General features: G+C 62.8%; 1 protein-coding gene across 1 annotated transcript; it reads right to left on the reverse strand.

Annotated features, from left to right (window-relative positions):
- Positions 1–1500: 1500 nt before the first annotated feature.
- MYMK (myomaker, myoblast fusion factor) lies at positions 1501–11229 on the reverse strand. Its single transcript, XM_045467448.1, has 5 exons — positions 10947–11229; positions 6561–6675; positions 5665–5813; positions 2742–2858; positions 1501–2279 (listed from the first exon to the last, which is right to left on the reverse strand). The coding sequence occupies exons 1-5, from the start codon at positions 11079–11081 to the stop codon at positions 2130–2132; spliced, it is 666 nt and encodes a 221-aa protein (XP_045323404.1). The 5' UTR covers positions 11082–11229; the 3' UTR covers positions 1501–2129.
- Between the last annotated feature and the right edge of the window lie 679 nt (positions 11230–11908).

Consider the following 11908-nt stretch of genomic DNA (forward strand, 5'->3'; position numbering starts at 1 on the left):
TCCTGGCACCGGGTGCCATGACTGCTGGATCCTAGGGCACGGAGACCCCGGGCTCAAGGACACTGGGACTCAGAGGTGTTTGGTCTGAAGGCCATGAGACTTCTTTTCTTCCTTGTTAGTCTCGAGGTGTAGGGCTGGTGAGTGGCCTCTTCTCTTTCTGTCCCCTTCCCGGGCACTCCCCTCCTGGCCCTTGGCTGGAGCCCCCAAGATGTCAAAGTGCGCCTTGGAAGTGGAGGAAGATGCCGCTAGGGTTAGGAGTCAGACCCTGGGCACAGCCACCGCTCAGCACCCAGTGTCCAAGTCACCGGGGCCGGCCGCCGGCCTCCCGGCCCTCCGTGTCCCTATCTGCACCGTGGGGTCTCCACGGTGCTGACCCTGCTGAGGAGGGGCGCGGTGGGCCTAGAGCCCCAGAGGCGGACGGGGCTGAGGGCTGGAGCGAGCCTCCTAATTGTCCATGACTTACAGACTTGGCTGGGCTCCCAGACGGCCTCATAAATCAGCATGGCCGCAGTGAGTAGCCTGTTAGTATGGTCCTTAACGCTCTTGGCCGGCCCCTCGCCTCCTCCCTGCTCAGGAGCATCCCGCGGCCTCCAACTTTCCATCTGCTGCCGCGGAGCTGGGAGCTGGGGTGTGCTCGCCGGGTGTGTGTGTGGGGGGGGGGACACGGGGGAGGGGATGGGAGGGAGGTGACGGGGAGGGAGGCGACTGGCAGAGGCCTGTTTCCAGAGTGATGCCCGCGGGCCCCCCGCGTGGCCCCCACAGCCTTCCCTTTCCTTCCTGCCCGGTGTCTCCCCTTGCGGAGCTGGGAGACAGGCCGGACAGGACGATGCTGTTTCCAGGGGGCCCTATCTCTTCACGGTGTGAGCGGGCACCTGTGTGTGCACACCCCTCAACCGGACCAGAAGCCAACGGAAGCGGCTTCTGCCCGTCCCTGCGCCGGGCGGGGGATGCGGGGACGTGTCCGTCTGGGAGGACGGCCCCGAAGCTGTGGGCTCAACTTCCTCAACTGGGAGGCAGAGCGAGGCTGAGGCCTGCTCCCCGGGGCCCGGCCAGGACTCCGAGCCTGTGTGAGCTGCCCAGAGGCTGCTCTGTCATCCAGTCTGTAGGCTCAGGAAGGGGCTGAGCCAGAGTGAGACTGTGGGCGTCCGGGCCCCACACGTGGGACCTCTGGACAGTCAGGGAGGCCGACAGACCGGGGGTGCCTCGCCGAGGGGCCAGCCTTGTCCCCAGCTCTCTCCCGGCCCCCTGAGGGGAGCAAGAGGTGACTTCAGGACAAATAAGGGGACGCCCCGTGCGGTGGGGGTGGGGGTGTCAGCGGGTGTCCCTGGGCCCAGACCCAGGGTGGAGCCGCTCGAAGGGCCAACACAGGTGCTCGCGCCCAGCCCGTGGGCGGCTCCACAGCGAGGGGGCGGGCTTGGTGGCCGGGCCTGGCCCGGGTCTGCACTCGCCTGCTCGAGACCTCGGACACATCATGGACCCTGCGCCTCGGGCTTCTGTCTGTAGAACGGAATGGTCATCCTTTAATGCAGACTTGTTTTATCAACTAGATGAAGCGATGATCATACGGCTTCTGGCACACAGGAAGGTCAAGGGTTGAGGAGCTTCCTGTGGGCTGCCGTTACTGGCAGGGCTTGATTCAGGGACCCGGCTGGAGGGACGGCCAGCAGGCCTGGACAGAGCCGGCCCCCACTGGCCTTGGCTTCCTACACGGGTCTGCTCAGAGCCCGAGGGCACAGGACAGAAGCAGTGACAACCAGGGTCCAGGAGGAGGCAGGTGTTGTGAGGGGGGCATGGGCGGAGTCCCTTTGTGGCTGGGTGAGGAGGAAAGGGGGACGGGGGGGGGGGGGGGGGACACATGTTGGCTGTGGGTGGCCATGACTGTGGGGGAGCAGGAGCGGCGCAGTAAGTCCTTTTCTTTCCAGCACGGTGGTTTTGTCCTCCGTAGAAACCTAGTAAGTGGGCTCCCGGCAGCACTCGGCAGGATGCTCCCCAAATCCCTCTGAGGGGAGACATTTCTCCCGGATGCTCAGAGCCGGGGGCGGAGGGGGGGGGCATGGGGGTCTCTCTGCAGGCGGGAGATGCGGCAGGGCGGGGGCTGGCAGGGGGCAGGGGGCAGGGGGTGGGCGTGGTCAGATGCAAACACAGCAGAGGGCGGGGCAGGTCAGCTTGGCGGGGGGCCCCGAGCTTCCGGCCTTCTTGTTGACCTTGGGCAGCAGGAGGACGAAGGACATGGCCAGCGCGCAGTGGTAGAAACTGTGCACGTAGGTGTAATCCCAATCCTGCGGGGGGGGGGGGGGTCAGTCTGGGGCCCCAGGCCCCCCTCCCCGACGCTCTGGGCCCCTGCTTGCACGCCGGCCTGCCTGGCTCCCCAGGGCATCTGCCGGTCACCTCCCCGCCCCCACTCAGGAATGTGGCCAAGTGGCCTCCTCCAAGGAGCCTCCCCTCAGTGTCCGGCCCAGGCCATCTTTCCTGACGTCAAACCCCACTCGCTAGGCCTTTGACAAGGAGTCTGGGGCTCCGCCCTGCCCCCCTCCCTCCTCCCTCCTCCCTGCGGGTGCCGGCCCCCGCCCCAGGCCCCATCTGGGCTGTGCGCCTCGCCTCAGGTGCGCGCAGGCAGCGATCGCCCCGGTGCTGGGGACCAAGCAGGCTGTGGCGGGAGGGAGGGAGGCTCCCCTCCGCCCACCCAGAGGGACAGAAAAGCAGGAATGTGAGGCCACCCCGAGGAGGCTCAGGCCTTGTACCTCAAAGAAGAATCGTAACATGAGGGCCAGCGCCCCGAAACAGAGGCCGGGGCCTATCTGCTGGGTGTAGACGCTCTTGTCGGGGTACAGACCCTTCTTCTCCTTCATGAGCTGCAGCTGCGGGGAGAGTGGCCGGTGATGCGGGGGACGCCGCCCTGGGCTGCCCGGAGAGCTCGCCCTGGGCATGCGCACCTTGGCTACACTCGGGCAGGGGCTGGGGCGCAGGGAGACGCCCCACATGCCCAGCCTCGCGGCTGCAGGACGCAAGGGAGCCCCCAGCCTGGACGGCTGAGCTGGGAACCGCAGGACCAGTAACCCCCCATGAGGACCCCACCCCTGCCTGCCTCTTGGGGATGTAACAAGGCCACCCTTCCACATACACCTCCCCCAGCCGGAGGGGACCCCCCCCCCCCCGCAGGGCACCAGTCACAGCAAGGGGGTGTTGGAGCACTGGCCCTGCCCGCCAGTATGGCTGGTGGGGGCACCCATGTGATGCTCCGAAAGTCCCTTTGGTTGCTTTCACCGATGTCCCATCGCAGCATTTATGAGACAGCCTGACCCGCACGTTACATCCGTGGTTTCGCAGGCCCTGATGTTAGCGGAAGGCTCAAGCGGGCATTTGAATTCGGGTTCACATGCAGCAGTAAATGTAGGGCCACACCCTGAAATCTCGAACCCTTGGGCGTTCCAAAGTGTTTCAGAGAGCGGGGTGTTTAGGCCTGTGGCAAGCCTACACATGCACACTGCGAATGGTGGAGGCCTCCCGGGGGCTAGGGAAGCGCCCCCCTCCCCCACACCAGCCCACCAGGTGGAGTGCACAGAGACCCCGAGAAGCCTTGGGCTGGGGCAAGGCAACTTTGGCCGCCAAAGCCCGGTTTTCAGGTTTCTGTAATTTACCATGGCCTGATAAGGAATCAGGACCTGCACGGCACAGATAGGGCTTGGGTGCGGCTGGGGGCGTCCTGGGTGTGGGTGGCCACGGCCGTGGCTGCCCCAGGTCATGCCCTAGCCTGGCCTGACCAGCCCTGCACCGCCCCCCCCCCCCCCCCCCGCACCCGGCTCGGCTTCCTCTCCCCGAGGGTTGCTGTTCCCAACTCTGGCTCGAGAAGGGACGAGCCTCCGGGAGAAAAATCCACCCTCATTCCAGGAAACAACTGCCCTTGAAAATCCAAAATAAACTCCACGCTAAATGGTCTGCAAAACACAATTGGAGCCCCAGATGCAGGGAGCCGGGCAGACCTCTTGGTTCCTGTGGCTGGACCCACAGCCCCCAAGGCCGTGGAAGTCCCCGTGAGGATTCTCAGGGACACTAGGGAGTGACTTCTATTCTGGCGGATTACAATGCAGCCCAGATTCAGACCTGCCAAGATCTGCGAGGGCGGGGAGTGGGGGAGGCGGGAATGACAGCCCTCCAGGGCAGACCAAGGAGCCTATCCTACTTCCTGCCAGGAGTGAGCGCATTATCGAGGGCTCTGTGTTTATGCATTCCAGCCTGTTCATTAATGTGGTCCTTCCCTGGGTCCAGACACGGCGGACCCTACATGCCTCCCCTCCTCCGAGGCAGCTCCGAGGGGCCTCCTGGGTCAGGCCCAGGCCAGCAGTGCGTCCCTGAGCCCCAGTGGGAAAGAGGCTCCTTCCCTTCCCTTGCTTGAAAAGTCGAGGCCCGGCGGCGCTCGGTGCTGCTGTGACTTCTTGCTGGTTGCTGACCTCTCTGAGCCCTACTTCCTTAACCGCCTGGCCAAACAAACCCTCTGCTCCCCGGCTGTGGGAGGAGCCCGGGGCGCGTGGGGAAGGATCGCCACCAGAATTTTATGTTCTCTCCCGCAGCTGTAACATGGGTTGGTGGGCACTTTCTGCAACCAGTTGTCCAGCCGGACCCCTCTTCCCAGAGAACTGCCTTCCTGCTTGCTCCCCAGGTGGCCCGGCAGACCATCCTCTGAGGTCCTGCCATCTTGGCTTAATTTTAGGGCCTCGAGTGGGTGTGTGGCCTGGGCTGGGTCGGACCGGACCTGCTGCCAGCACTTGGAGCTGGGACCCCGAGATTCCAGGAGGAGCTCCAGAGGGGCTAAAATGGGGCAGAGGGACGTCCCCCTGGGGCCTGAGCTGCCGCGCACGGCTGGAGAGTGAGCCCGGCCTCAGGCCTGCGGCAGTCCAGACCTGTGTTCTGGCCCTGCAAGGTTCAGCTCCTTCCCTTCTGGGGCCCCAGGCAATGGCCCTGGGTCCATCCTGCCGAAGGTTCCTCGTCAGCCTGGGGAGCGTGAGTGAGTTTCAGGCCTCACCGCCGCGGGGGCCTCGGTACAACAGAGGATTAGGGGAGGCCTGGGAGCCGTGTGTAAGGGCCTACTGGGCGCCATACCCCCCAGGGGTGGGCAGCAGAGGGCTCTCAGTGTCAGAAACTCCAGCTCGAGCTTCCTCAACGCTTACGGGCAGATCCCTCTTCCTGTCGACTGCATACCACAGCCTCCTTCCTCACTAGAACCCAACTCTAGGCTCACCCCCTCCAGGAAGTCTTCCCAGATGAGCCCAGGCCATTTCCGATGGGTTTTGCATCTTTAAAGGAGTCACTGTCTGCAATACTGTTAACAGCAATACTCCTAACGACTCCTATTTGTTGAGCGAGTGAGACGCCAGGTAGGACTTTTAAGTGCATTATCTCAGTTCATCTCGGAACCAAGCCCACGAGGTAAGGAAGAGACTGTTCCTGTAATGATCGCTTCACAGACCTGGAAGCTGAGGCAGGGGAATGACGTCACTGGGTTTTAGGCCCAGAGCCGGTGAGTGCGGGTGACACAAACCACGCCTGTGGGGCAGGAGTGCCTGGTGCTCACCGTCTCTGTGCTTTAGGTGAGACGGGCGGTAATCGGAGAGCCCGGGGCGGAGGGGTGAGGGGGGCGGGGGGGGGGCAGGCCCAGGCAGTACGCACCCACTTGGTGGCGATGATGAGGACAGCCACGCCGATGGGGCCCGAGTACACGCCGTAGCCCCAGCGGTCGTGGTAGATCCGGACCGCGATGGTCAGGACGCCAAACATCACAAAGGTCGACCTCTTGGGTTCGTCGAAGTCGGCCAGCGCTGGAGGGCGGGGAGAGGAACCGGCAGAGGTGAGCGGGCCCCCTGCCCCTCCGGCCACTGCTCCCCCAGAGGCGTCTCTCAGGGCTCCCAATGCTGGGCGTCCTCTGCCAGAGACAGCCCATGGCCCAGCCCGGTCACTCCGAGGTCTGAGTTGTTCCAGCGGGTTTGAAGGGAAGGACGCGGACGGAGCAGCCCGGGCGGCATGCGCCCGCCCCTGGGGACCCCTGGAGACCCCTGGGACGGAGACAAGGACACCCAGCTAAGAGACAGGAAAGATCTGTGTCCTTCACGGGCACGTAGCAGGGAGCCCCGAGCTCACATTGCCGCAAGACGGCGCTAAGTGAGAACAAAGTCGCGGAACGACTTGCGTCCGGGGATTCCATCCCCGTACCGACCTGAGCTGACAGCAACGTGCGTCAAGGCAATGTCTTGGGGGCAAACCCTGACCCGGGGGACAGCGGTCTCCTGGGGGAGAGAGCGGAAGCCCTTCCGCCGGCCCTCGGCAGTGCTCTACCATGCCTGTGTCGGAACAAGCCTTTACCGAGAGTGTACGTTAGAGGTTTCGAGAATGGGAATCCGGGCGTGAAAGGACCGCGCGTTCCTAGACCAGACTGTGCTTGGACCCCGGGAGGCGGGGAGGAGACGCTCCAGATGAGGACTGGGCAGCAGGATCACTGGGGTCGGGTTTCTCGGGGGGCCCGGCCCGCGGACGGCGGGGAAACTGGGCCTCGGGGTGCGGCCACTCACCCATCAGTGAGACCCACATGCTCAGCGCTGTCCCGTAGACGCTGAAGTACTCCAGGACGTCGTGGCGCATGAAGCAGAGGACCGACAGGCCGGGTCCGTTGCAGGCGTGGTGGAACTGCCAGAGAACGCAGGGCAGTTGGGGGCTGGGAGGGACAGCGCACGGGTGGCGGAGGGCAGGAGGGGACGGGGTGGGGGGGGGGTGGTGGCGGGACCGGGGCCGGGGCTGGGCCCCAGCCACACCCACACTCCGAGCTGAGCCAGACCACTCACCAGCTCGGGCAAGTCCTTTCACGGCCCCGTGCCTCAGTTTCCCCACCTGAAAAACGGGGGTGCTGCCGACTGCTCCCCTCACGGGGTCTCGCGGGGATTCGAGGAAACAATCCGTGTCGGGGTCCGGGGCCTGGGATGTGCTGAGGGCTCAGACGCGTCTCTTACTTTCTGTGACGCGAGTAGACAGAGGCCGGGCGACGCTCCTCTGAGGCTCAAAGACGCGCCCTGCACGTTCCTTCAACAGCCGGGGTTACGGCCAGTGGGTGAAGGTGCGCGTTCCCCGTGGCCGTGGACGTGAGGCCAGGGCCTACTCTTTGGATGCCAGGCGGCTCCTGGGGGGCCTGAGGGGCCTCCTGCTGTACGGTTGACCCCTGTCGTGACTGGGCTACCCCGCTGAGGAAGTCCTCAGCCCCGAGTGGGCACCAGAACCCCCGGGGGGGCTTGTGAATCCTCGGATCGCTGAGCCCACCCTGAGTCATTAACTCGGAAGTCTGGCGGGAGGTCGGAGATGTGCATTTTTAAGAGTTTTTCAGGCTGAAGCCAGCCGCCAGTGGGGAACACGCTTCGAGAACCACCGCAGGGACCCCTGTGCTGCAGACGGCACGGTCGGTTTGCCCGGCCGCTCCCACACTTGTACGGTCGTCTCCTCGACACCTTATTTAATAGCAATTTTTTCTAACCTATTATTTTTTTTTATTACTTTTTCTTAATGTTTATTTTTTGAGAGAGAGAGAGAGAGAGACAGAGCACAAGCAAGGGAGGGGCAGAGAGAGAGAGAGAGAGGGAGACACACAGAATCCAAAACAGACTTCAGGCTCGAGCTGTCTGCACAGAGCCCGACGCGGGGCTCGAAGTCTCGGACCGCGAGATCGTGACCTGAGCGGAAATCGGACGCTTAACCGACTGAGCCCCCCAGACACCCCTACTAGCAATTTTTAAAGCCAAATGCCTCTATGGAGTATTCTCAGAGCTGTCAACTGACTTCTTCCCAAAAACAGCTCTTTCCTTTTGCATATATGCATTTCATCATTTTAAGGAATATCAAATTATGTGACGTAATTATTTTGACAAGTTCCACGGGCATAAACGAGCCCGGAAACCGGCACAATCGTCTCTTGGTGAGCCCCGCTCAGCGGGCGGGAGGAGGTGTGCAGGAGAGCAGTCCACGTCCGGAGGCCCCAGGGATGTTACAGGGGGAGCAGGAGCCCAGGGTCACCCGGTGAGTCAAGCAAGTTGGGGTGGATTTAGAGCTCATATCGGTTACAATTACGGGTGTCTTAAAGCTAAGGTGCCCCCGGGAGGTGTTAATAGAGGTATAGTGCCCAGAACAAGGGAGGTGACAGAGTCCTGCTTCTCTCTGTCCGGGTCAGACCCACCTAGAAGACTGTGTTGAACTTTGGAGTCTGCACCCTTTGAAGTGACACAGGCAAAGAGGATAGAGAAGAACAACTAGGGAGTGGACATAACTGTTTGGGGAAAGGGAAGCTTCAGGTGAGGCCTGATCAAGGTGCTCAGAACTCTGTGGGATAGAGTAGGGAGAAGGACACTTGCTACACGTGGCTCTGGCAGGCAGGGCGAGGCCTTACAAGTGACATGGATATTCTCCTGCTACTTCTAGAACTCCATCCCTCCCCCCACCCCCCAGCCCCATCATCTGCTGTCTCTGCACCCACACCTCTCCTTCGTAGCACAGATCACCGTGTAGAATTACGGACTTAATTGCTAAGAGATTCTTGGAGTGTCTGTGCCCTGCCCCCATCAAGAGCAGGAATACTCTGTCTCATCCTGGCCGTGTGAATGCAGGGTCAGGGAGGCAGGGTTTAGAGCGGTTTGAAGGAGAGCTGACCCGAGATGGGGGGTGGGGGGGGGGGCTCTCCCGCCAGGCCCTTGGTTCATTTCTGTTGGGCAGGTGGGGACGGTGAGATTCTGAGCAGTGCTACCTGCCAAGGAGGCAGGGCAGAGCGGGGATAGGCGCCTGTGAAGCCTGCCTCCGTCTTCCAATGCAGGGGCAGATTGGGGGCCCGGAGGGTGCTGGTGGGGGTGGGGTACAGCTGGGGACCTGGTGGGAGACCGCACAGCCTCCAGAGGCCGACCTCACGGATCCTTGTTTTGTGAGCCCGGCCACTGGCTGCCTGCTTGGGGCCCCCTCTGTCGGTCCGCGGGGTGGGCCAGGCGACCCCCTGTGACAACTGGCCCAGGAGGGTCCTGAGTGGAACCCAGAAGAAGCCACATGGGAGGCAGGGGCTGCAGTGGTGTTGCCTCGGGCTCTGGGAGAAAGGGGTTGAGTGTGGCTTTGAGGTTGGAGGACATTTGTCACAGGAGGCAGCTGCCTCTGCCATTCTGGGCGGGCCAGGGCGGGCCGCTGAGGTCAGCCCGGAGGCAGCTGGGGGCCAGCCCAGCCCCAGCAGGGAGGGGTGGCCTGGCCGTGTCTGTGGGTTCCTGGGTGGGGTCTGACCTGGGCCTGGGGACAAGACCCCTGGCTCCCCTCCCCGGCCCTAAGCCCCCTGTACCCGCAGAGAAGTCCCGCGTCCGCCCCGTGCCTGGGTTTCCCACCTGCCAAACCGACTTCCTGGAGCTCTCCCAAGCAGGGGTCCCTTGTGGGGCCAATGAAACGGCATCGGACAAAATGCCTTGACTGAGCCAGGAGCTCCAAGGTACATCTGGTGCTCACAGTGACATGGGACTCAGCCTCTGTCGGACTCGGTTTCTCCATCCATCAAATGGGCCCGGCACAAGCCCAGGCTCACGGGGAGCCGAGAAGACCACAGAAGACAGTGTGCAGAGCCCCCGGCACGTCCCCCAGCCTGGATGCTGGCTCCCGGCGGAGGTCTCTCCCACCCAGAGGTGGAGACAAGCCCCAGGCAGCCCCTGGCCCCAGGGGGCGCCTGCTGCCTAAGGGGGCGCCCGCCCAAGTGCGCAGGCACGACTGCGGACACAGGCGTGTGCTCACACACCTACTGCCCACGGCTGCCCCCGGGACCCCGAGGTCCTGCTGCTGGGGAGCCAGGCCGGCGGCAAAAGGCATCGTGCGATTTGTCACGTCCAGGGGGACGCTCGCCCCCGCGGTGCGTGCTTCTCGCGGGGAGCTGGGCTTCAGTGAAGGGTGAGTCTGAGGGGAGCCGGTGAGGAGGACTGTCAGAGCCAGGGAGGGGGGCCAGCCGTGATCGTGGGGGGCTCAGAGGGACACGGCGGCAGGGAGATAGGATGGCACTGAGACACGGATGGGGGAGGGCAGGTGGATGGAAGGACCATCGATTGGGTAGGTAGGGGGCAATGATTGATTAGATAGGGATGTACGTGGGTAGGAGTATAGGCAGACAGACAGACAGAAACTAGAGGGACAGATCGAGCCAAAGAGACACGTGGAGGGGCAGGGGGGCAAAGCCAGACAGGGAAAGACAAGGAGGTTTGGGAAGAGGGCAAGTTCTATGGAGACAGAGCTCCAGAAATCAAGAGAGACCCAGACGCAGACAGAGTGAAAAAAAAAAAAAAGGCCAGGAGAAAGGCAGAGGGAAAGAGCCCCATGGGGAGGGGAGGGGGGGAGAGACAGTGCTAAAAGGCAGCCGTCCAGGCTTATAAATGGAGAAAGAAGGACTCAGAGAGAGACAGACGTAGGCCCCAAGAAGGAGAGACAAGCAGACGTGAGCAGGCCCTCCTGAACAGGGGCCAGCTACAGAATTCCAGAATCCTGGAATCAGACTCACCCAGGCCCTACACGTTCCCCAAACCCCACTACCCCCCTCCCGGGGCCCGGTGCGGCCCCTTCGCCCCGGCTCAGCTGCCCCGCGCTCGTAGGTGGGACAAGGGCGGGGGCCTGGGGTGGCCTGCCAGCGGTGAGAGAAGGGGCACCCCGGAGGGGCTCGTCCTGGACCCACCGAATCTCGCCCGTTTTACGCACACCAACCCCAGAGTGACTTCCGGGCACAGACGGGGAGCCTGGGGTCCAGAGAGGAGGAGGGGGGCCCCCACCCCTTTCTCCTGGTCTTCGGGCTCTTTCTTTCACCTCCAGATCACTTCTCCTCATCACCGATGCAGGCGCGTGGTGGAAAGATGGCCCCTCTCCTCCGCCGTTGGGAGGGTGCCCCGCGTGGGTCCTCGCGCGGCGCCCAGACTTACCGCCACGAAGAACATGGTAAACAGGTAGACCATGGCCTCCATGTGGAAGCGGCGCTTGGCAGCGATGCTGACTGCGGGGAGGAAAGCCAGGCTGCTGAGGGTAGGGAGGAGCAGCTTTGCCACGAGCGTCCCCATGGGCCGGGGAGGAGGGGAGGGTGCGGGCCGCCCGGGTCCCCAGGGCAGAGAACACGGAAGGGACGAGGCCTGCTCCGTTCGGTGGGGGCTCCGATGGCAGCTGCGGTTCGAATGCCCCGAAGGGGGGCAGGGACTCGAGTGCACGTGTTGAGGGTACACGGACAGAGGCCAACAGCTGACGCACCACGTGATCAACACTTGTCTCGGACTTTTTTTTTTTTTTTTTAATTTGGGAGACCAGAGTTATTGATTCAAGGAGACCATCCTTCTTTCCTTCGAGGCGACAAAGTCCCCATGAGTACCGGCCTCAACTTGCAGCCTCTTTCCGTCCTGGCCCTCTCCCCGGGGCACTCGGGAGCCCCGGACGAGGGCACCAATGTCCGCTGGCGGCTAGAGGTGAGAGAACCCAAGGTTTAGTCAATTCTAATCACTGAAGGACCCTGTAGACAAGTGTCATATTTTACCAGCCCATAGGCAGGGTCCCGCTCACTCGCCTGCTTTCCGCCCCCCTCTCCCCCCTGCCCCACACAGATTCCCCCAAAACAGAACCAATGAAACGGTTTTTTTCTGTTTGTTTACGTCGTCTTGCATCTGTAGCAGACACAAGGATGGTCTCCAACGTGATCCAGGATAAGGCTGACGATCCAGGGTAAGGCTGACGATCCAGGATAAGGCTGACGATCCAGGGTAAGGCTGACGATCCAGGGTAAGGCTGACGATCCAGGATAAGGCTGACGATCCAGGGTAAGGCTGACGCTCGCCTTCTCCGCACCCCTTGGCTGGCCTTTGGGAAGTGACTTTCCCTTGTTTTAAGAGGTCTGAGGGGA

This window comes from Leopardus geoffroyi, chromosome D4 (genome assembly GCF_018350155.1).
Source record: "Leopardus geoffroyi isolate Oge1 chromosome D4, O.geoffroyi_Oge1_pat1.0, whole genome shotgun sequence".
Taxonomy (NCBI): domain Eukaryota; kingdom Metazoa; phylum Chordata; class Mammalia; order Carnivora; family Felidae; genus Leopardus; species Leopardus geoffroyi.

Bases quoted from the DNA above. Each gene is read 5' to 3' on its own strand.
- MYMK (XM_045467448.1), bottom strand. From the start codon at position 11,081: ATGGGGACGCTCGTGGCAAAGCTGCTCCTCCCTACCCTCAGCAGCCTG. The intron at 6,676-10,946 runs GTAAGTCTGGGC...GTTCTCTGGCAG, and splicing joins TTACCATGTTCTTCGTGGCG to TTCCACCACGCCTGCAACGG. The intron at 2,280-2,741 runs GTACAAGGCCTG...CCCCCCCCGCAG, and splicing joins TGTTACGATTCTTCTTTGAG to GATTGGGATTACACCTACGT.